This window comes from Stegodyphus dumicola, chromosome 6 (genome assembly GCF_044657685.1).
Source record: "Stegodyphus dumicola isolate Sdum_Otavi_A_Nest chromosome 6, ASM4465768v1".
In the NCBI taxonomy this organism is placed as follows: domain Eukaryota; kingdom Metazoa; phylum Arthropoda; class Arachnida; order Araneae; family Eresidae; genus Stegodyphus; species Stegodyphus dumicola.
Genome location: NC_140773.1, coordinates 131726156 through 131749597, shown reverse-complemented (window position 1 = coordinate 131749597; position 23442 = coordinate 131726156). Strand labels below are relative to the sequence as shown.

At 33.3% G+C, this 23442-nt stretch overlaps 1 protein-coding gene across 2 annotated transcripts in view; it reads right to left on the bottom strand.

The window, feature by feature from the left end:
* LOC118202435 (limbic system-associated membrane protein-like) overlaps window positions 1–23442 on the bottom strand; it is a 577976-nt gene that overhangs the window by 55001 nt on the left and 499533 nt on the right. For both annotated transcript variants that reach the window (XM_085818897.1, XM_085818896.1), the window contains exon 6: window positions 2382–2510. In XM_085818897.1, coding sequence (XP_085675023.1) covers window positions 2382–2510 — 129 coding nt within the window. The remainder of the gene's footprint in view (window positions 1–2381; window positions 2511–23442) is intronic.

Sequence of the window (23442 nt, the reverse complement as noted above, 5' to 3'; positions counted from 1 at the left end):
GCATAAAATGAAACCTCTAAGTTGAGTTTAAACAAAACTTAACGAAGTGTGATGTACCGTAAGCCGTACAGAAAGATTAGAAATGTGCTTGTTATTTGTTGTAAAATTTTTAAAAAAGGAACTATTATTTACATCGCCATCACCAGATAAGGTAATAAAATACATCATACTGAATGTTTTTGCATTTCTTGTGCATCCGCATGTAAACAATCCAAGCTGCGTTGTGTCGAAGCCTGATGTTAGTGGTACTTGCTGCAGTGTGGAAGACTTTTCTGCCCCCACAGAAAGAGAGGCATTAGATGTAGTCACTTACTACTCGTGAAAGCGCAGTCCTCTAGCTCCTGTCACATGTAAGGATTGGAACCTGGTCTAATACTAGGGATGGGCAGGTGGCTCCAGCCACTTGACCATATTTTGTGACTTTTTGAGTTTTAATGTAAAACTTAAAGGCCGGACAAGGATGTAGTGAAATGACTAATAACTCTCTTTTGCTCCGCCTTTTTGTCCGCTATTTCGTTGCTGTAAGTGTTGAAATGAGATCGAATCTACTGAAGATGGAAATCATGGTGCAGCGAAACCAGCTTATGAAGAATGGAGACACTGGTTTTATCTCCCACTAAGATCAAGTTGCTAAGATGTTGCAGAAACTTAAGATTTGGACAATCAGATAAGATCCACAAATTCCCAAATCCTGTTTTGGCTAGAAAAGTTTCGAGTCCTATTTGATTCGCTAATTGCTATTGATTCGCTTCTTAAAAAGAAAAGAAGTAAGGGTTACGTTAGCAAAAAGTATTTTTTTCCTGAGGAGTCTCAATATAAATCTCCCTGCCTGCATTGTCAGCAATTGTGCTGCCATCAATGAAGATATTGATCATTATTTTTATTGTTTCGTAATTATTTTTATTGTATTGTTCGAAGCAAAGATTTTTTTAAAGCAAGAAAAGATAAAAGATAAGAAAACCAAACCCTACAAATTAGTTACTATGCAGTCACTGTTTCGTTTTTCATGATCCTTTCTGCAGGGAATTTTCATTGAAGTTAATATTAATTCTTCTTGAGTAATAGCGAAGAAACTTCTCCTCTCTTTATAGAATGCAACTAATCGTAGACTTTAGTACTGCTATTGGAAATGCTATATTGTTCAGATAAAATTGATCCTTGAGAGTCCCTCCGAGGACTCAAATAATATTGTATAAGATTTGGGCTGAAGACTGTTTTCTTTAATCTTTAACGGATTATCCTTTTATCAAGGTATGCTGATACTTTATTGTGCTGGTTATAACTAGGTAGTTTGTAATAGTATTTTACAAGGTTGCGCTGTCTTCTAAATTGAAGAGGTTGCAGGTCAACTTTAAAAAGGCAACTTCTGAAAGACAGCTATATCTCAGACAAGTAATGATACATGCAGCGCTTATTTGGACTTATTATACTAGTTTCTTCAGGTTGTTGTCAGAAGCACAATAGTACATTGGAAATCGAAGCAGAAGAACGGACTGGATAAAAGCCAGATACCTGCTTCTAAGGTTTACCCCTAGGCTGATTGGCTAAGTTATTTTCGAAGTTTTTTTCTGGAAGGCCATTCCTTCTGCCTAGCCAAAATCAGCAGACTAAAGAGTTAAGTCAGTAGTCTACCATTTGGTGTTCGATTCCCTGGACTAAGAGACGCTGCATAATCCCTCCGTCTCATGAATGCTTTTGCTGTGACAGTAAATTTGAAAAATAAATTCTTTTGCATTAACAATATTTCTTTAAAACCTCTATAACCACCTGAATGATATAACTTATAATTATTTGCATTATGTATGCTAAAAACCTGCAAGTTATATAGCGTATGCTTAGCAATGCACCTTACTCATTCTACAACCACTTTATTTGTCAAATTTCTGATCCTCTGACAGCACTGTGTTCTCTTTTTCAGACGGATGTAGATACATTTTATTAAAGAAAATGGCCCACAAGCGGCTGAGGGATAAAATCGCTTAACACTCGTAGTTCCGTGCTGGGCTTGATTCAGGGCAAACGGGCTGGCTGCATGGGTAATTTCGTGGTTTTCCCGAAGTGTAACATATATACGAGCCAGTTTTCCTTAGAACATCCTCTACGAAGGCATCCTTTCCCTTAGGCAGATATACCTAGTGTATTTTGCCGTAAACAGATAAACAAAAGCACCTTAATAAGAGAGATGGTTTAAAATTTCCAGAAATTCAAGCTGATTAAAACAATATAACGGTGAGTCTATGAAAGGAACTCAAGCAGGCATTCTACGAACTTTTTATTATAACTTCATTAATATATGAAGCAAAATTCCACATGTGTCAGTTTGATGTGCTTTGAGAGCATCTGTAATGTTTCGTATTCTAGTTTTGAAAGAAAATACTTACATTTCACATCGAGGTATATTCTTCTGCTGATAGCTGGAGGAACTTCGTTACTCGCCAAGCACAAATATGCTGCCATGTGTTTTCTACTGACACTTGTCAGCCTCAGTTCTTCACTTTCATATTCCCGAACTTAAAGAAAGTAAAATTATTATTCATAAAAGGAATTAAGTATGAACTTCGAGCCAAATCATGAAAGATAGTATTTAAAAAATGCATTTGTAAATAATGTAAATTTCGTACGTTCGAAATAAAGTAATATAGGACACAGTTACCCAACCATTATAAATTGCATATATAGGGGTGTTTCAGCAAATAGGTTATAAACATTCAGGAAAGATAGAGAACACTTAGAACGATGGAAAAACACATAACAATGCATGGTCGGAGACAATGCATGGTCGGAGACCTGGCGCAGTAGTGACGACATAAAATACAAGAAAGGGAGGACACGGTCAGGGTGAGAATATTTGTTTATTATGCATATGCAGCGAAAACCAAGGAATAAGAACAAACAGAGACGATCGTCGTCAAAGAAGGCATTACTCGCACGTTCGAAACGTATCCTCAACATGGGATCGGCAGGCGTGGTCCATTGCATTGGCTAGCAAGATCGCCAGACCTCACTTGCACGGACTACTTCCTCTGCGGGTACGTCAAGACATTGGTGTACGAAACCCCCGTTAGATGTGTTGAGAAATTTGTTCCACGCAGCATGGCAGCTGCTGAGGAAGTTCGCAACATGTCTGGTATTTTCCATGTACCAAAGATACCTGCATCAGGGTCCAAATTTCGAACACCTTCTTTGATGACGATCGTTGTCTATTTTCTATCTTATTCCTTGATTTATGCTGTACTAAGCATAATAAACATGTTTCCTCACTTTGCTATTCATGTTCTTCCTTTCTTGCGCGGTTTCACTACACACGAGGAAAGCCTTTTCAGCCAAGCATTGCTATGTGATTTTCCGTCATCTAGGTGTACTGTCTCTCTCCTGAAAGTTTGTAACCGATTTGATGGAACATCTATATAAATAATCTGGTGAATAAAATTATTTAGAAAGACACAATTGTCAAAGAAGAATGAAAATTGTAATAAAAATATGTAAAAGGTTAATCTTCAATATAAGAAATATATAAGTAATCTTAAAAGAAAAGTGTTGGCCAACCTCTGAACACATGAAGCCACCTTTATATAACTGAGTTGATGGTTTAATGCTCCGGGTTCGCAATGTATTTTGTTTGAATAAGAAACAATCAAAAATTAATACAATCCGTCTCAAGATACTTAAGATATATTTGTTAAAAATCATGTATATGAGCAGTTTTGTTTCCTGTTCATAATTGAGCTCAAATGATAGAGTAGATGTACACAAAGTGTATTTAAACAGTTTATTGAAAAATATGTTCAGAAACAGTGGGTATATATTTCAAACAAAAAGTATTTTATATCCTTAAACTTAAGACATAAACACAATACAGGTTAGAAAACACCGAAAGCTCTCATGCGAGACAAATAAACTCATTAACGTCTGTTTAAATCTATACGGTATCAAAAGCTTCCAAATGCACAGAATCTGAGAGTGCGCTGTATTTTCAAAAGAAGTGTGCAAATATATGCGTCAATAAGTTCACGGCCAATGTTAACAGTAAAACCAGAAAACAATTTCTTGATGCTCAACGAGCGAAATGCGATGCTAAACAATTTAAAAGTATTGTTAACGAAACTAAGCAGCTTAAGCGAATTTAAAGAAATTGCATGCATAGTTTAGCTATTTTAACACGTTTCTTTGAATCCCACTTTTGCTTAACAAATTTAATGCTATGATGAACAAAATACATGCTTCTGTCATAACTTTAAAATAATTTTATTAAAGGAATGAAATCAAAGTAATGGTATTTATTTATCTTAAAGAAAACACACTGGTTACAGCTTCAAATATTAATTTTAATCGACTGCTTGCATTGTATGCTATGTCACTAAGGATGATAACTATTTATGTAGTTTCTACAGCGCTAAGATTTTATTGAACATTTTATGAAAACGGATTTCATATTGTCCACATAATGTATAATGTGAAAGATACAATTAAATAATAATAATAATGTAAGATCCAATTAAATATCATTAGAATATATTGTGAAATTGATTTATGGTTTAATGTATTCCTTTTGTTTTAGTTAAATAAAACTTATACAATTACGGCGATCTGAAGAATTGCAGTTCTTAGACACTGAATTTTATTTGGAAAGATACTGAAATCAAATTTATCTCCATTTTGCTACCTTCCTATTACAGCAAATTCTAGGTTTCGGTTCATTTTATTAAGCATTACTATAAAAAATTTTCATTCTGTAGTTGTTACGACTTATTTCACTTATACTGAAAGCAATATCAGGACAATTGACGAATTTTACCACTGCGAGAAGCGCCGGATTTCATCTGTCATTTTCATGGGCCCTAGGTACCTTGCAGTTAAATAAACGAGTTTGTCCATCTTCGGCCCAATTTAGAAAACGGATCCCCCTGAAGACTAATCAGAGGATCTCCCATACTGCCAAACTACTAGAGGATAAGGTAATTTCTTCCTTCTTCCAGCGTACCTTCGTGATGTAAATGGATAGCACGTCCGGCTAGCACTCGGAAGGTCCGTTGTTCGAATCCCGGAGAAGGCACTGAGGATTTCTTCAACTTGCTAGCATCGAAGAATTAAGACTCTACAGGGTGTTGAAGATATTTTACAATGAGCCTCTCCCCCTCTGCTCCTCAGTTCTGAAAGAGAATCCCTCCTGGGCTCCGATGCTGGGGTTTTCTGTATTATTAAACAATAGAGAAGACTTCGGAGTCGTCACGTAGTTTATGTGCCCGTATACCGCAAGAACAATACATATTTATAAACATCCCAGCCTTCTCCGGGATTCGAAATAATGCCCAAGGATAATGCAACCAGTATCGTTAATCGTTATACTTATAAGGTTATTCTCCCGCTTTCCTAGCGTGTCTTCGTTGTGTAGTGGTTCTGCACGCTGGGCCGGTATCCAGAGGTCCATGTTTCGATTCCCGGCGAAGGTGATTGCTAATTTTTCATATCACCGGCTTTTCCAAAAGTACCTAATGTCTCTACAGTGGCACCCGAACTAAAAGGGTGTTGGATGATGATTCTCCTAACCCAGCAATTGACGATTGGGTACCCTAAAATCCCAGTCGCCCTTTAAAAGTGCAAGTATATAATATATTTCTTCCGCCTTCCTAGCGTGCCTTCGTGGCGTAGTGGTTCTGCACGCTGGGCCGGTATTCCTGAGGTCCGTGGTTCGATTCCCGGCGAAAGCGTTGCTAATTTTTCGTCTTGCCTGCTTCTAAAAAATACGTAATGTCTCGACATACTGTTCGTGGTGGCATGCTTCGTCCTGAATTTTGAATACTATATGAAACATAACTTTAATGTATTTTATGGCGAGTCTATTACTGAAATTTGTATGTGTATATTTGTTTCCCTCTCTCTCTCTTTTTTTCTTTTTTTTTATTCGTTGTAACCAGACCGATAAGATGTTAATGCTTAAAACTGATTTTGAACAAAAAGTTACTGCCATAATTTTACATGGATTTATAGTCCGTCCCCGTGAAAGAAAAATTACGAATATGCTTCCTAACAGTGCCTGTGGTATTTGTAATGAATTAGCAGATATGCCCAATTAGTTCTTTCATTCATATATATGTATAATAAAATAAGAAGTACGTTTAAAATACCTTTCTAAGCCAGGTATTTCAATGTTTTTTTTTCCTTTTTACTTCCATATATTTTAAAAAGTGACATTAATTTTGTTAGTTGTTATTCTTTTCGAACATAATCAGTTTAAAATTCATTGCTCATCTAAACTTATTATTTAACACAGTTTGGCTTTGATACTATACCTGCGAATACATTTTTTTAATTATAAAACGTTTCTTGCTCTTGTGTTAACAGACTTTAAGAACTACTCCTCTATGTTTTTTCAATTTTTTTTTAAAATTTTTCTATATGTTATTTCATATTTTTGATAAAAATTGTTTCAGTCATTTATTCATATGTTTCATTACTCTTCTTTTACATGTCCTTAGACTCAGTCGGCTAGAACTGTAAATGTTTATTAATTTTTGAAGCTTTACTGCTTGATTATGATTTTTATATGTTTTCAAAATTTGAAAACATGTAAACAAGGTTTTGTTTTTCCAAATATTGTATTAAAATGTTTTAAGGACGATTTATTATTCTTGGAATTTCTATTTCTGAAATTCCTCTACTAAAAATAAATGTATAAATTGGTCTGTTTATCGCAGTCTTGTTGAAGCTGTGTGTTTTCGATACTAAAGTCTTGCAATTTTTTGCACTGCTTTATTCGGTCTGTAGTGCTTAGACTGATAGAGAGGTAGATTATTTTTAATATTTTCATTTTTAAGTTTAAACTTTTTGTCTTTGTGAGTTCAGAGACAGGCTATTTTATTTACTTCTTTCGTTGCATTAAACCCCTGATGATGACGTAGCTAAAGATGTAAATTTCATTTTTCATTGTTGCATTTGGAATGTTCTGTTTGGAATGGGCTTTTTCTTGCAGTTTGTCACTTTACTTCTGTTTTTTTTTTTTTTTTTGGTTTCTACTATATTTTATTTCGAGTTAAATATGTGATGCAGTTTAAATGTATTTTTTATTTTATTTTCCATTATCACCAACAATTGTTCTTGTTACCAGCGTACGATTAGGTTTTGAACTGCGTTTAACTTTTATTCATTATATTCATTATTTTTATACAGTGATTTTATTCATTATACAGTGGTGGCCATTTTTGGAAATTTTTGGCAATTCTGAAAAATTCTGAAAATTGTGGACATTTTTGGAAATTTGTATGTTTTTGAACTTTGTATGCTTATAGAAAACGTTACGTTTCACAAAATGCAAAATTGTATGTATCATTTTAAAGAGAATTTATTAATGAATTCAATACAGAACACAAAATTCAATTATTTGCAATACAAAAAGGTTAAACGATAATAGTTATCGATATACATTAGATAGTGATGATTGCAGTGAGTTATCAGTACTTAGTAGGGTACCCTTTATTTTTGATTACAGCTTCACATAGACGTTTCATTGAGCTGACAAGAGTTTTAAGCTCTTCTTTCGTTATTACATGATGCCAGGAAACAATTATAGCCTCAATTAGGTCCCTTTTATTTGATGGGCGCCTCCTTCGGACAAGAGTTTTCAAACGGTTTCGATAGAATTGAGGTCAGGACTGTTTCCTGGCCATGACAACAATTTAATGCTCTTTGTACGAAACCACTCTTTCGATATTTTGGCCGTGTGGCAAGGAGCAGAATCCTGCTGAAAAATAAACGTAGCATTGTTGAAAAAGAGATCTCTGATGGAAGGTAGAAGTTTTGGTTCTAGAATAGCGTCAATGTATTTTCTGGCATTCAGTGTCCCATCGATGACATGAAGGCGACCAATACCATCTGCTGACATGCATGACCAAATCATAACACTGACTGGGTTCTTCACAGTTGCTTGAATGCAGTCAGGATGTAGCTCTTCTCCTATTCTACGTCTTGCATATTTTCGCCCATCACAACCGAATAACGATATCTTAATTTCATCACTCCATATAACTTATGACCACTGATCATCTGTCGAATTAATGTGTTGCTTTGCCCACTGTAGTCTTTTTTTTTTCGTTGCTTAAAATTAAGATAACGCTTTTTTTCGTAGAATTCTACCTCTCAGTCCAATATCTGCTAATCTCTCCTGATTGTTCTTGAACTGACAGAAACACCAGCATCATTCAGATCACTTCTGATGGCCGCTGATGACATTTTTCTATCTTGGAGACATAGTCTTTTTATTCTTCTGTCATCAATAGATGTGGTGCACCTTTTTAGGCCTTTTCCTTCTTTTTTTTTATTGAATTTGTCTCCCGATATCGTAAACAAAACTTTCGGACTCCAGATGTAGTCACTGAACAACCCACCTGTCTTGCAATTTCAGCATAGGAAAGATCACTTTCTCGTAACACAATACTATTACATCTCTTTCTAGGTGTTCAATCTACTCTTTTATTTGATGTCATTGCTTCTGGACTAAATATTAAAAATTTTTACAAAACTTACTACTTGTAATTGCAGTGTATAAAAAACATGTCCTCCTTCTACAGAACAAAACAAAATAATGAATTGTTTCAAGTGTAAACATGATGTCAGCTTCTACTGGCAGTTACTAACATTTGATTGGTTCTCAGAACAAGAACAGTGATTGGCCAGGAAAGCTAGACATTACAAATCACACCATAACTGTGTTTTTTATTTTATATTAAACTATATATAACTTTTTTGTATTGCAAATAATTAAATTTTGTGTTTTGTATTGAATTCAGCAATAAATGCTCTTTAAAATGATATATACAAGTTTGCATTTTGCGAAACGTAACATTTTCTATAAGCATACAAAGTTCAATAACATAAAAGTTTCCAAAAGTGTCCACAATTTTGGCCACCACTGTATATACTCAGACAGAGAACAAATATTCAAAAAATAAAAGTCGGAACGTAAATTAAATAAAAATTATGTTCCAAAAATATGAAGGTCTAATTGTTTCTCTCTCCGTGAAAAGGTTACTAAATAAAGCTTACTTATTTGTTACTACTTTAATTATGACTATTCTTAAGAGATAATTAATTCTTAATAGACATATAAGTACATTATTCCTGATGTTTACTGCTAAATAAATTCTTAATAATGCATAATTAATATGTACAAGGATTTTTGAAAATATTGCATAATTTTGGAAGAAATAAGCATCATAAATGGTCAAGAATAAAGTCATCAGAAACCAAATGATATTTAGGAAGAGAAAAAATCAGGTGTAGCTGAAGAAAGTAATGTATGAAGGTACGAAATCCTATAAATGGCTGCGATTGAATGCAGCTACAAAAATATGAGAAAACTTTATAATTTAACCACCATGAACTTCTACCAAAGAAATACTATTAAGAAATAACTCAACAGCACTTGAAACACAACAGCACTGAAAGAGAAAAATACAGTAGAAAATTCTACCTGCAAAACCGATTAAAAAATATTATGCTTTAACTTTTAAAAACAGATGTTCTCTGATGTTTTTATGTATAAACAATTGAAAATCTTCTACTTCTTTCTTTCTCTTAAAAGATTTACAGTCATTAGCTTTTTTTAATTTTCTTTTTTTTTTTTTTTTTTTTAAGAAGGATACGTCAAAAGTGTGCGATGCTTTAGTCTGGACTCGAACACTGGACCTCTGGAATACGAGTCGAGTATGCTTTCAATTACACCACGAAGATGCGAAAGAGAGAGAGATAAGATTACTGCAGGTAATGAGTTGTAAATTTCCTCATCTTCCTCACAGGACAATACGTTCTTCGATATCATTGTTTCTTAACTATGAACGAAGAATAGTCTATCATTGCTCTTTAATAAGCAAATCCTTAGCTAAAAATAAAATGGTTGAGATAAAAGCAACTGTTACACTCATTATTGCCCGCTGCAAGACATTTAAAAAACAGAAAACAAGAGAATTTTCCCATTGTTCCGCTGGTCGCCACTTTCATTTGAAAGCAAAAAAGCAGTTAGACGTCTCGTGAGCACTAAAGCAGTAGAACACGACTTTCTATGGAAAGTTCCAAAGCCAGTGAGGAAATTTTAGAAGCCTAAACGAAACAATTGTAATTTGGAGTCTTATTCTGAAAAGACCTAGTATTCTGATAAAAGTATGTAGTTAGGAGAGCTATTTCCAACTAATTCGTTAAAGTGAAGTAATTTGGCCCTATTTTCCATTACAGGAAAACAAAAGTAAAATATTTTTGGTATTTATGAGTCTTTCAAGCTCAAATGTTCTGAAGAAAAAATGTTATGAAGAATATTTGAGCTTGGAAGAATGAAAGATAAAATAATAATGAGAAACAATGATGATGAGAAAACTAATGATGAAAATGATAATAATGAAAAAATGAAATGAATGACAAAATAATGATAAAGAGAAAAGTAAAACAATCATAGGAAAATTATCATTAAATATACATTTTGCTATTGCATTTGGTTATAAAAATGAAAGACGACAAATTTATTGTCTGGTACACAAATCGCAAAATAAAAGATTGTTCTTTCTAAATTAGTTGAAATAGAACTACCACAGTTTAATGCAGGGAATTATAGATGGCATGACCAAAAGCTAAATGATGTTTGAGGGTTGTTGAAAAGAATATACAACTCAAGAGTAGATGAATATTTACTAAATATCGCTCTATATGTTTAATGTTAGAAGGACGGAATTGTTTTTACTTCCTTGTACGAAGTAAAAGAAAGTATTGTAATCGCGAAAAGTTTCAGGTAGCATATTTCAACGAAAATGTACATTTTGACCTCTATCGAATGAAATTTAACGATGTTTTTGCGTTATATCTGTACGTAAGGACAGAATAAAAGACTCTTTTCCTCCAAAAGAATTATAAAACTGCTTTAAAATGAATTCTGAAGAGAATTTTTCGTGGCTTCTGTACGAACTTACGTATATCGCATAACTCAAAAATGAGTAGACTCAGAACGTTGAAATTTTGTACATAGGACTGCTAATACATGTAGATGTGCACCTTGCATTTTGGTTGCAATCGGCCGCACCAAACGAATATAAATATATTTATGTATATATACACTCTGTTACCGGCTCAGTGATCTCAGTTTCTCTACTCTTATATATTTGTAAATTGCACATTTTTTTTTGCTTTAAAAATAATTAAATTATGTTGTTTTTATCTTCCGGTTAAGGTTTTTATGCCTTTCGTAAATCTGTATGAAATATTTTTAGAATTATCAACAATTTTAAAGTTGTTTAAGTGCCGCTAAGCCTTTTTTTTTATGGCGGCTATTGATTGTTTACATTTGAAACAGAAGACTAGTGGATTTGTTGCCAATCTAGAAAAACTTAGCTTCGCAACAACAAAGATAACGCCTTCATTTATTATTGCCAATTAAATCATACTTAATCCTTTCTGAAATTTTTTCGAGGAAATATGTGTTTAAGATTTACTTCGTAATTTTTAAAAGAGATATTTTTGACTTTTTATGTATTTTTGCCTGGTCGCGAAGTGAGAACTGAATTAATTGAATGAAAAGTACTCAATCGTCTGTGAAAAACTGTTTCTTTTTTGTTGTGTTTGCTTAATTTCTTTTATACATCGTTCTAGCTTTATTATATTATTTGAATAGGACATGTGGCAGCGATTAGATAATTCTTTAAATGACATAAATTTTGTGCATTCTGAGTTGTAATATGAACGAAATATAATACTGTTAAGTGAACCTAGCGCCAGAGTTCCGCTACGGTAAACATATAGAGTGAATTTTAAAGAATGCATTTATTCTATTGTGGTTTATGCGCTGTCGGCGGAGTAGATTTAATTCAATCCAATAAGTTTTAAGGAAATGCAAGAACAAATGCGTATAAGTTAATATTCCGTACAAGGAAGTCATGAGATGTACACATCAGATTTTTTTTCTTCTACTCAAATGACTAAACCCGCCTTTCATACGGGTTAAAATAAAATCTAGAACGTGATATATTTTACTTACTTTGGTTATTAACAAGGTTTCAATTACTTGAACTCAGAATCATTTTTCACTAGCAAACATGAAAATATAATGCACTACTTGGATATAAAGATGGGCATATGTCACGGACGTTGGGCATAAGATGAGCATTACAAATGAACATAGATACTGTATCCAAAAAGACATTTAACCATAATATGAGCGAGCATATGTACAAATGAACATATGTAATGGATCCAGAAAGACATTTAACCGTCTGAGAGACGTGAAATTCCGTGTGGAAAGATAGCTTTGGTTGCACTTAATAGTTTCTACCATATCCTGATAAATCTCATTTTGAGGTTGGATGTATACTAGGAGAAAAGAAATCTACGTACAAAGTGAATGGAGAATTTTGGAGTTATAATGGAGAAAATACCGTTCATTCGTGACATTTTGGGGAACTCTGAAATTTCAAGGACAAACCCGCAACGCTTGGAGGGCTAAAGTTATGCAATGTTGATATTTTTACTTGTAATTTCATCCAAGAGCATGAAAGGTTATTCTTATAATAACATATTATTTCGTGAGTACGGGTTCGTAATGGATTAAATGTACACAAAACCAAATATAGGTTGTACAATTTATTTTATCAAAAAGAAACACTTCAGCATTCTGGAATTTTCCACAAAAATATTGCTATAGGCCTTGACAGTAACGCAGAGCGTAATCAGTAGTTACACTTCAAACTACTAGGAATGTCAAACGCAAGAGAATGAAAAGCGCATCTAAAAGGTGAAGTTCTCCACAGTCGCTCTGAGCTACCAAACTGCAACTACTGAAAATTGATGCTATCTCCAGTCTCATGTAGTTTTTACCCAGCCGCCGAGATATTTCTAGTACTTTTTGGTTGTCGAAACTAGTGGATGACATATAAAGCCCAGAAACGGTTACGTCTAATATAGTGATCAATTACAGTTATTCAATTACAATACTTAGTAGGGTGATACAGGAACTGGACCAAAATTTCAAAATGTTTGGCTACTTTTGGTCATTGCTCTCCAAATTAGCGAGCAAGCCATTTACTCAATTGTAAATAGTATGTCTTTTTAGTTTATAGTAAATAGTATGTCTATGTAATAGTATGCTCCTGTATACCTTTTTGGATGAGAGTCCTCTCTCTAGATTTTCATCTTACATTAAACAATAATTTCACATAGAAAAATACAACAATTTCATACATAATTTTACTAGAATTATCTACCTGTGTACAAAATTCGTAGCAATATGATTAATGTAGACCACATAATATTTACAAACTGTATTAATTTAAAATCATGTATAAACAAATTTAACATGGCTGCAACTAAGATAAAAATTTAATTTAACTTTCTTTTTTCATTGATGGCATACTAATTATTGTTATTTTCACTTTCACTTTTACGTACTACATATAATCAACGCAAATTAGAATGTTTTACTGCTTTTCCACATGTAACCCAAAGAGATATATTCCATTTGTAACATACATAAGCAGTTTTGATTTTATTGCATTTTTGTCATTTGGCTTTGAACACAAAAATGTAATTTTAATTCTTGACCTGAAATTTGTGGAACAAAACATGAAATTATTTGGTAGTCATTCATTACTTCTTCGCACGAAATAACAAGTTGTAATCGGTAAAAATTTTGGGTGTCATATTTCGTTACGAATGTACCTACGTATGTACATATCTCGCATAACTCACGATCGATTAGCCACAGAATATTGAAAGTTTGTGTAACTGCTGTAACTTCTAGTTGTGCGCTTCTCTCTTTTATTGCAGACGTCAGTATCAGAAGTATATATACCAACCCTTGACCTGGCTTTTAAAGTCATTACCCCGCCTTTATTTTCGCAATCGTTCGTCTTAGTCATAGACTTCCAAATACAGAAATATTTTTATAATGAAAATTAAAAACAAAATTCTATAAATAGCGAAATCTAACTTTTAAAGCCGTCTTCAGTTTCCTATAATAATACTTTGCGGAAGTTTTATACGGATTATAAAGATAATATTAATAGAAATTTGACTCGCTAAGAGAAAAACTGACCAAAATATTTAATTTCCTAATTTGCACAGGGAAAAAAAAAAAAAAAAGTGAAGAGTGAGTTACAATATACAAAGACATCATTTCACATTTTCCTGCACTTCTGGAAGTCGATGAACATGAGCATTGTTTCAGGCAGATGGTGATATTTGTCATACATCCAGCGAAACTATGCGCTTCTTACGAAGATTTTCAGGAGCCATATCATTTCAAAAGGAGTGTGGTTCCCGCGTTAATATGATTTATCCCTCACATTTATTTTTAGTCCAAAGGGGAAATTTACTTTCGTTTTGGCATTTTGTGTTCATTCACTACAAGCGTTGTTTCACTTTTCAAATTATTGCCACCAAATATTATCGCACTGTATTATATTTATAAAATAAATAATGAAAAATCTGAATAAATGTACGTATGTTTCTCGGATTGTGATAAAACAACGTTACCTAGAGCCATCAATTTTGGAATAATGTAATCCTCTTGCGAATATACGCATCTGGAAGCCCAAATTTGAAATTTGGAATTTGTTTTATTATGATTTCATATTTTGTAAAATTTTAACGCAAGGATTTTAAAGCGAACAATGGCAGTGTTACACATAAAAACATTTTTATCTCCTGCGCGCGAGACTGTGTATCATAAATTCCAAAGATATGCTCATTTTAAAATTATTTTCGATATTACTCTTGAACTGAATTTACGTGCGAAGAACATGATATTTAATAAATAATGGTAACACACAAAATGTTAAAAAAACACCCCTTTGGACGTAATTTAAAATCTGAAACCTTTCAGATTTTTTTCTTTCGATTTTAATGTTTTTATTTATTTATTTATTTATTTTTTTTCAGTACAGATAACTTAAAGGAAATGTCTATGCAAACAATCCACATACATCGAAGGATCCCAAGAGGAACATTCGATGTAATCCTCTTGCGAATTGTTATACGAAATATTGTCTCTGTACACATTCTGCACGAGGCGGCCTGAAGTACGGTAAAAAAAATGAAAGCGCAGGCATGATTATGCAGAGCCGCAGTTTCTGACAAAATTCCCAAAGGCATGATCTGATTTTGCATTTATTTGATGTAAGGCAACAAACATAAGATTAAGTACTGTATATTTTGTACTTGTGCATTAAAGAACGTTCGTGATGAACAAATGGTAATGAAATTAGCTCATTATGCAAATGGATAATTTTATGAAGAGGCACGAAAGTTTGCTATTGAAAAATGTCACGCAGAATCGGCGAGAGAAAACGTCTCCAAGCATCTTTCGCCCACTTATATTTATGCGAGTTTTACCCAAAGAGATATGAAAGCTACGAGAATGAGCAACCTAAAACCAGATTACTTATAGCGTCTTTTGGCCGACGTTTCTTCCCACACAGTCTCACTGGAACACGGAGTAAAAAATGTGAAGCCTTCATATTTATTAAGATGTGAACGATTTTTCGATTGCCATATATAAGGCTCGGAGAATCATCTGATTTTGAATATAAGGATTAGTCTTAAAATGTTTTAATTGCATATATTTGCAAACAGTTGAACTTTTAATTTAAATAGCACGGTAAGTCGGAATTTAGTTGCGTTTGAGATTTACTCTGTAAATATACATGAGATTTTAAAGGAACTGACGATTTTTCAGGAACGTATTAAAAATTTTAGGAAACAAATCACCATAATCTATGCTTTAAGTATAATATTTAAGGATCAAAGTTTGTTTGTGCTTATATATTTGTTTTTAAGTTTGTTTCTTCATGTGTAACATATATATATATATATATATAATAATAAATCCTCTTCTCAATCAGCCCATAACTCAATAGCAGGAGCTTATGAAAGGCAAAAAGAATTTGAAGTATTTTAAACAAGGTCTCCTTAACCAGGGTTTTGCCTATAATCCCTTGTCACATTTTCCTTATCCGAAGGAAAAATAAATCACATTTCCCCGCATTTCTGTTTACAAAACCTATTTGTTACGATAGGCCTATATAGATGGAGATATTATAAATAAATATATAGCTTCACAGACGAGTATACGATCCAGTTATCATGAGAACACATTTCATTTTCTGACACTTTTTTTTTTCGTTATTACTGAAGACACTTCACACTTTTTTTCAAGTCTGAAAAAACCTTCGTGTGGCGTAAAAAGTTTTATACAGGAAATAATATAATAAAAAAGTGTTAGGCTGGATGGATCACCGTTACTAGGGAGGTGACGAAACGGGTGACAGCATATAGAAAGAAAATCAAAACTAAAAAATACAACTTATCTCTCCCAAAAATGAAGGCTTCGAGAAAAAATAAAATCGTATGAAGTCTCAGCGCAGGTTACACAAGTCATGGTTCGTTGAAAGAAGACTTTTTTTTTTATTCGAGATTCATTTTTATTTCTTGTCAGCGCTCACTTCTATCCCTCACTGATATATATATATATATATATATAAATTTTTCCTATGTTATATTTTGTGCTTATATATATTGTTTCGGATTGAGTATTTCTCCTTATATTTACTTCAAGTGGTAAAATTGTGAAATCTCTGTCTGGAAGTTTACTTATACACTCGAACTAAAATTTCTGTTGCAGTACCTAAAGAAGTGATAGTTTTGTTTCTTGAAGTAAGCAAACAATCTTCAAGGAAAAAAAAAATTCTACATCTAGCTGTCATTGAAGTTTGTCAAAGATGTATGAAACGATTTGTTTATTCTGTGGGATTTATTTCTTACCATAAGCATGTGAGGCCTACTTGCCGCTTAGCGGTAAAAGTCCGAATCCAGGTGAATGGCATGGCTACGTTGACAGTTTTGAGGGTTTCTTCCTGTGTAACGTGTATTCGATCCAGTTTTTCTTAGAAAGTCTTCCAGAAAGCATATCTCCCTTTAAGCGTTGGTAGTCCTATTGTGCTTAGCCATTATAAACTAAACCAAGCCAAACCCAAACTATAAGCATGATGTCGTTTTACTTATGAAACTTTTAGAGACATTAGGGCTTTTTATTTTTTACTTATTTATTTATTTATTTATTTTTTGGGAAGCAGGTGACGGAAAAAATGAGCAGTACCATCTTCGGGACTTGAACTCTGGACCTCCCGAACACGCATCGAGTATACTTCCAGTTATACCACGAAGGCATGCGGAAAGGAGGAATAAAATACCTAATACACTCCCTCTTTTAAATGGCAACTGGGGATGAATGGAACCAATTACTAAATCCTGGTGGAGATAAATTATCATTCACCATCTTTAGTTCAAGCGCCACTTGTAGAAACATTAGGATATTGGTGTTGAAGACATAAAAATGAGCAATGCCTTCGTCGGGACTCGAAAATGGAACTCTCGATTACGCGCCGAGTGTGCTACCGTTACACCACGAAGGCATGCTGGAAGAAGAGAGAAAATGGTAAAATAATTTATGAAAATTATCGAAAAATAGCTTGTCTGTCTCACTACTTTATCAGTGTTCTAAGGTAAAAATATTAATAATATTTTAGGCAAAATATTACTAATGTCATCATTGTCATTATCTAGAAACCAGAAAAAACAGCTGCAAGAATAGTGTCATACCTATATTTTGTACCTTATCTCACGTTTCTGAAGATGTATGAAAATATTCCAAACATTTGTTTGAGAATTTTGTCGTTTTTGAATAGTAATGAAATTTTTGCAGCATTCATTTTTTTTTTCATTATTTCATTTTTTTTTGAAGATATAGTGAAATCGTTATATTATTTATTTGAATGTTTTTATCATTTCTGAAGATATATTGCAATTTTTGTAGCATTTATTTGAGGACTGCAGTTCCTAAAATTGTACTAACACCCTTATAAAATTTGCGGAAGAGACATTACTCGCATTATTAAAAAGAAGATTAGCTCGAGTTATATTCGTCTTTTCGTCTTAACTGACGGTACAACATAAAAAATAATTTTAGCCATGGCTTAACTAACTGCAATTATGACAGGAATAAACGTCAAGACAGCAAAATCCTATTTAATTGTCTCTTCTTTTAATAACGAATGGTTTTGTTTATCAAACATATCTAGAATTAAAGATTAGAATTAAAGATTAGAAGAATAGGGATAAATTAGGTATTAAACTGAATGTTCTGTTCTTTCTGTATAATTCTTTGGAACTCGGTGCAACGATTTCAAAGTAATGTTGCTTCCATAGTGAAGGTCTTCTACCACCATCAAAATGGCACACCAATATTTTGGTGATCTAGAACTAAACAGTAATTAAACTGCAATTAGAGATAAATGTTTGTCTCATTAGGCTAATTATCATGTGCTAATTATTTTAAACAGCGTTTACAATTAAAATTTTTAGTTACATTGTCATTTACAATTTGTCAGCAACAAATCAAGAAAATTTCATATACAATGGGTGTTTCATACACAGAGAGGAACTGATTAATGGCAAATTTAGATTATCAGCACCTTCTTGCAGAATAAAAATTACTTAAAATTTCTTAGTCTCTTTCTTAGTACTGTAAAGAGAGATCACAAAACCAACTAAAAAGTATTCATATAAAATATATACAGGTGAGCTATAAAGAAAGAACTTCCTGGATATGGGAATACCTAGCGGCCTCTCCCCTCAACCAATCGAAATGAAACTTTAGGTATACTTACTTGAAGGTATGATTTCGAGCTTCTGATGATTTAAAATAATAGAGCTTTCATGGTTACAGTTACAGTTAAAACATTTCGAAATTTTAGAAAGGCACACCCATTTTTTTCCCCTTCGCAAATTTATCGGTACATTGAAAGACCATAAATGGCATTGGAACTATAGACATATGGATAAACTATCAATGTAAAACATTTGGAAAGAAGAGCATTGCGAAGGACTAGCGACAACACAAGAGAGCAGACGGGGAAAACTTTTATTTCGATTACAAGCTTTCATTTTGTACAACGCTTCAAGATAGAGTCATCTCCCATAACTTCGCAGTTTCGTAAACACCGTGATCCCCCCCTCCTTCGATGGATTTCTGGTTCTTGGATTATCTGATATCTCAGGTGTACATATCAAATACACGAAACTTGTCAAATTTGAAAGGTACCACAAAACGGGAAATTGTACAGATTTATCCAGCGATGTTACGTTCGTCACTATTGTCAACAAATCCCGCATGCAGTGTGTAATCATCTGCCAAAGTGGGCACATTGAAAACTTATAATTCCACTATAAGTTTATAAGATATTTCTCCCTCCCTCCCAGCGTGCCTTCGTAGTGTAGTGGTTCTGCACGCTAGGACGGTATTCCAGAGGTCCGTGGCTCGATTCCCGGCAAAGGCGGTCGCTCCTTTTTCATCTCTTCGGCCTCCAAAAAAATTCTAATGTCTCTACAAGCTCTTTTTTGTATCTTTACAGCACATGCCTTCGTGTTGTAAGAGTAGCACCCTCGACGCGTATTCGAGAGATCCAGGCTCGAATCTCGGCAATGGCATTGTTCATTTTTCGTGTCTCGTGGTTTAAAATAACCTAATGACTCTAAATCATTAACCGTTTCTTTCCATATTTTCTCTTATCTTGTTATTTGTCATTTACAATGATTTTCTTTGCAAATTTTCATTAACCTTAAAATGCCATTTATGGATTTTTAAATTTGATCGATGGTTTGATCAATGTGTGAAGGAACACGTAGGTGCTGGTATTTGAAAATTTCGAATTTTTTCTATGTAATCGTAACCGTGAGAACGCTATTGTTTTAAATCTTCACGATATCAAGAACGTACCTTCAAATAACCTTAACTGAAATTTCACATTGATTAGTTGAGAGCTAAGTATTCACATATCGGAAATAATTTTATGACCTGCTTGTAAAAGAGAAACTAATTCACAATATACAATGAAAACATGGCCCTAAGTTATGAGTGGTAAATTACCTTCAACCACTGGCCGAAAAGTTTTTTTTAGTGCATCATGCGGGCACAGCCATCGCAAGGTACAATGCTTGTATGACGACCTATGCTTTTGTAGAGGGCGATTGAGATCAGTACTTTTCCCCAACAAAAGTTTTCCCAGCCGAAAAATTAAAATAGCTTTTTATTCAATTAATTTCCCGTTTTTTCCTTTAAATAAGTCCCAGACAGTGTATGCAGGGTCACGAGGTACCTGTATGCGGATCAACTAACGAAATATAAAATATGCACATCAATTTCAGGGAATATGAAGCAAACAATTGCATTAATGATTAAGCAAATAGTTTTACAAATTTATAGCTTTGCATACCTTTTTATTTTCATCATATACGCTCTATTGTAAAATCAGTTATTTATTAATATATATTTAATATAAAACGTTAAATCTCGAATGTTCGCTTGCAATTATTTCATCCAAATTAGGTTCCGACTCACTTGTGGCGATCGGAATAAGAATTTTCATCAGTGATTTGTGATCGATATTTGTCTTTCGTGTATTTAGTTAAAGAAAAATAAAGTGATTATTAGTTAATTATCAGTTAACTAAGAATAAGTAAGTTCTTTCACATAAATATGTCGATTCAAATAAAAGCAACACTTATTAACATAACCCGAAAAAGATTTGAATTGATCTGAATTTAGGAAACCACGAAAACCGCTATTTCGCTTGTTTAAGATGTGATCCGACTGCATATTAGACATTTCTAACTGAATCTGAACTGAAGTATCTTCCAAATTAAAATTAAATGACGTAGTTCTTACCCTCTGAGCAGCAAGGCTGTATGGTCTAGAATGGTTTTATAGCGTTTGCAAGAACGTATATACACGTACGTATTAAAATATGCCCAAGGAATTAAGGCAATATATTAAAAGTACATAACTCCAGGTATAAAGTAGCAGGGGAAATTTAATATTAAAAATCAAGAAAGGAATTATTTCTCAGAGTAATTTTTGGAATTTTTTTTCTTAGCGAAATCTCTGTTCGGTCAGAGGGTTAACAAATATCTTTCAATTTTCCTTTTTATGGTTTTAAAAATTCTGCCAAATTTGGGATTTAACTCTTTTACTATTTTTTTTTTCATTCATTCAATTTCTTTTACTATTTTCAAAACTTTTTTTTAAAAGTTTTGTCGTTGAGATTCTAGTACTGAAAAATAATTTAAATGTTTCTCATTCGAAATTTCAACAAATAAATTCATCATAAATACGCTGTTATTTTTTAATACTTGATATAGGAAAGCATATTGCATTTTCACTTGCAGTGCAACATATATAGTTCTCTCAAAGAAGTTAGCATGTTAACAGAAAAAGAGAAATCATTTAACCATTCCTCATTTTGCAATTTAGATTTCGGTTTCGGTTTAGCTGATTAGGGCAAAGCGCACTAAGGCTATATGCCTTTGATTCAGGATACACCTTACTTTTTTAAAACAGCAATGAACACGCCAAAGTAAGGTATAAATTTGGCAAAGCAACATTCTTATACTTGGCATAGATTTAATGAAGATCTCAATCAATTCCGAGCGTCAACAAGCATAGGTCCCTCTTCATCAGGAGCATCATTCTTGCCGAAAGACATAAAAGCAAGCCAATGTTCTTAATTTCGAAAACGTTGAAGACACGCCTTGTTTTTGAACTTTCGGTACCAAACCTCCACAGTGTCGTATGATAATAAATAACAACATTAGTACCTATAGCTGTACATATGATTTGGTGTTATTTTGTAGCTAACCTTTTGCAACAGAACTGTCAAAAAATGATGGTTCTAATTTGGTAGCGTGATAGCTCCATTTCACACACCTTGCACTTAATGATAACGACAGTTTTTGTTACAAATTTCACAACACAGTGTTCTAAGGCAAGTCTCTTTTTTTCAAATGACAAAAATCGTCTGACAAAATATGATTAAACACACCATTGCAAACGTTTTGCTCAGACAATATTTAAAAGGTGGCGGAAAACTTTAGTTAAAACCCGATATATTCAATTAATCACTGAATAACTTACTTTTGTCCTTAACCGGAAACTAAAAATTTTAGAATTTTGAAGCGCCATGAGCTGTCGTCTGGCAAACTAAATTTTATTTTCTAATCTGAGAAATTTTTCTACCTTACTCCAGTCGCATGGCCTGGCGTAAAAATATTGACATATCACTATAAAGGATATATTGACAAATCCTTAACTAATTTATTTTCTCTCTTTTTTCCTTCTAAAGCAGGCGAGCACATAAGCTCAATACATACTTTTAAAACCACATTAGCTTTAAGGTACCACATTAGCAACCAATACATCTGAAATGTATTCGCGCATCGCATTAAATTGCTTCAGGAAACTCATGTGGACTGCAGGCGGCAAATTTGAAGCCATTGTTTATACCATCTTTCGAAGCTTTTATGTTTTGAACATAAAAGTTCTTTGTAATACACTTCTTATCTATCACTTCAGAAAAAAAAGCACGATAAATCTGTTACCGTTTAAATTACATGCACGAAACGTTCATTACATTTTGAACAAATGAATTACGTAGTCTAAGCACATGCACAATTGCAGTATATTTCACATGAAAAGTATTGTTACGAATTTTGTACACATATAAATCATTTCTGTGAAAATGTTGTATTTTTTCTGTGAAGTGCAACTTGAAAAACTTGAGAGAAACTGTGCTCTGCCAAAAAGATAAGAATACAGGGCAAATCTATTTAACATTAAGTAAATGGCTATCTCGCTATATCTGACGCCAAATTTGGCCCGGAAATTATGATCCCGTTCCTGTATCACTGTAATAGGTAATGAAGTTAAATAAAGATTTCATATGTAGATGTAACCGAATCTGGCCCTTATACGCATTCCAGAAATTTCGAGAAGTGTTACAGACCAGAGAGGACATCTTATCTCAGTTGTTAGTTCATAGCTACAGCGAAGTATTGAGATATCCGTGAGAGCTTCACCTTTCAGATTCGCTTTCCACAGCGTTGTGTTTAACGTTCTTAGTAGTTTGAAGTGTAACCACTGATTCTACTCAGTGATACTGTGAAGGGCTCTACTATTATTTTTGTGGAAAGTTCCAGACTTGTGAAGTGTTTTTGTTAAAATAAAATTTATCAAGGTACTACCAATCTGTGTGTATTCAATCTATAACAAGCTTATCTATTACAAGCAATCTATTACAAGCACTGTGTCTGTCAGCTTTTGACTTATTCAGCGTTGTTATGTAAAGACATAAAGCCACTAACAGCTTAAAATATTTACAAATAAAATATTCTTCTGCATGCAGCATTCTTTGTCGGAAGTCTCTGCAGCATTTTAGGGTCTTGAAAACTAACAATAAATTGATTTTAATGCCATTTTATATTTTAAACATATGAATGCATTAAAACATATGTTATTACAGCTAACTAAAATCTGACACATTTTTTATTGTTGTCACAGTTTGTTATATCATCACCTCTTAAATG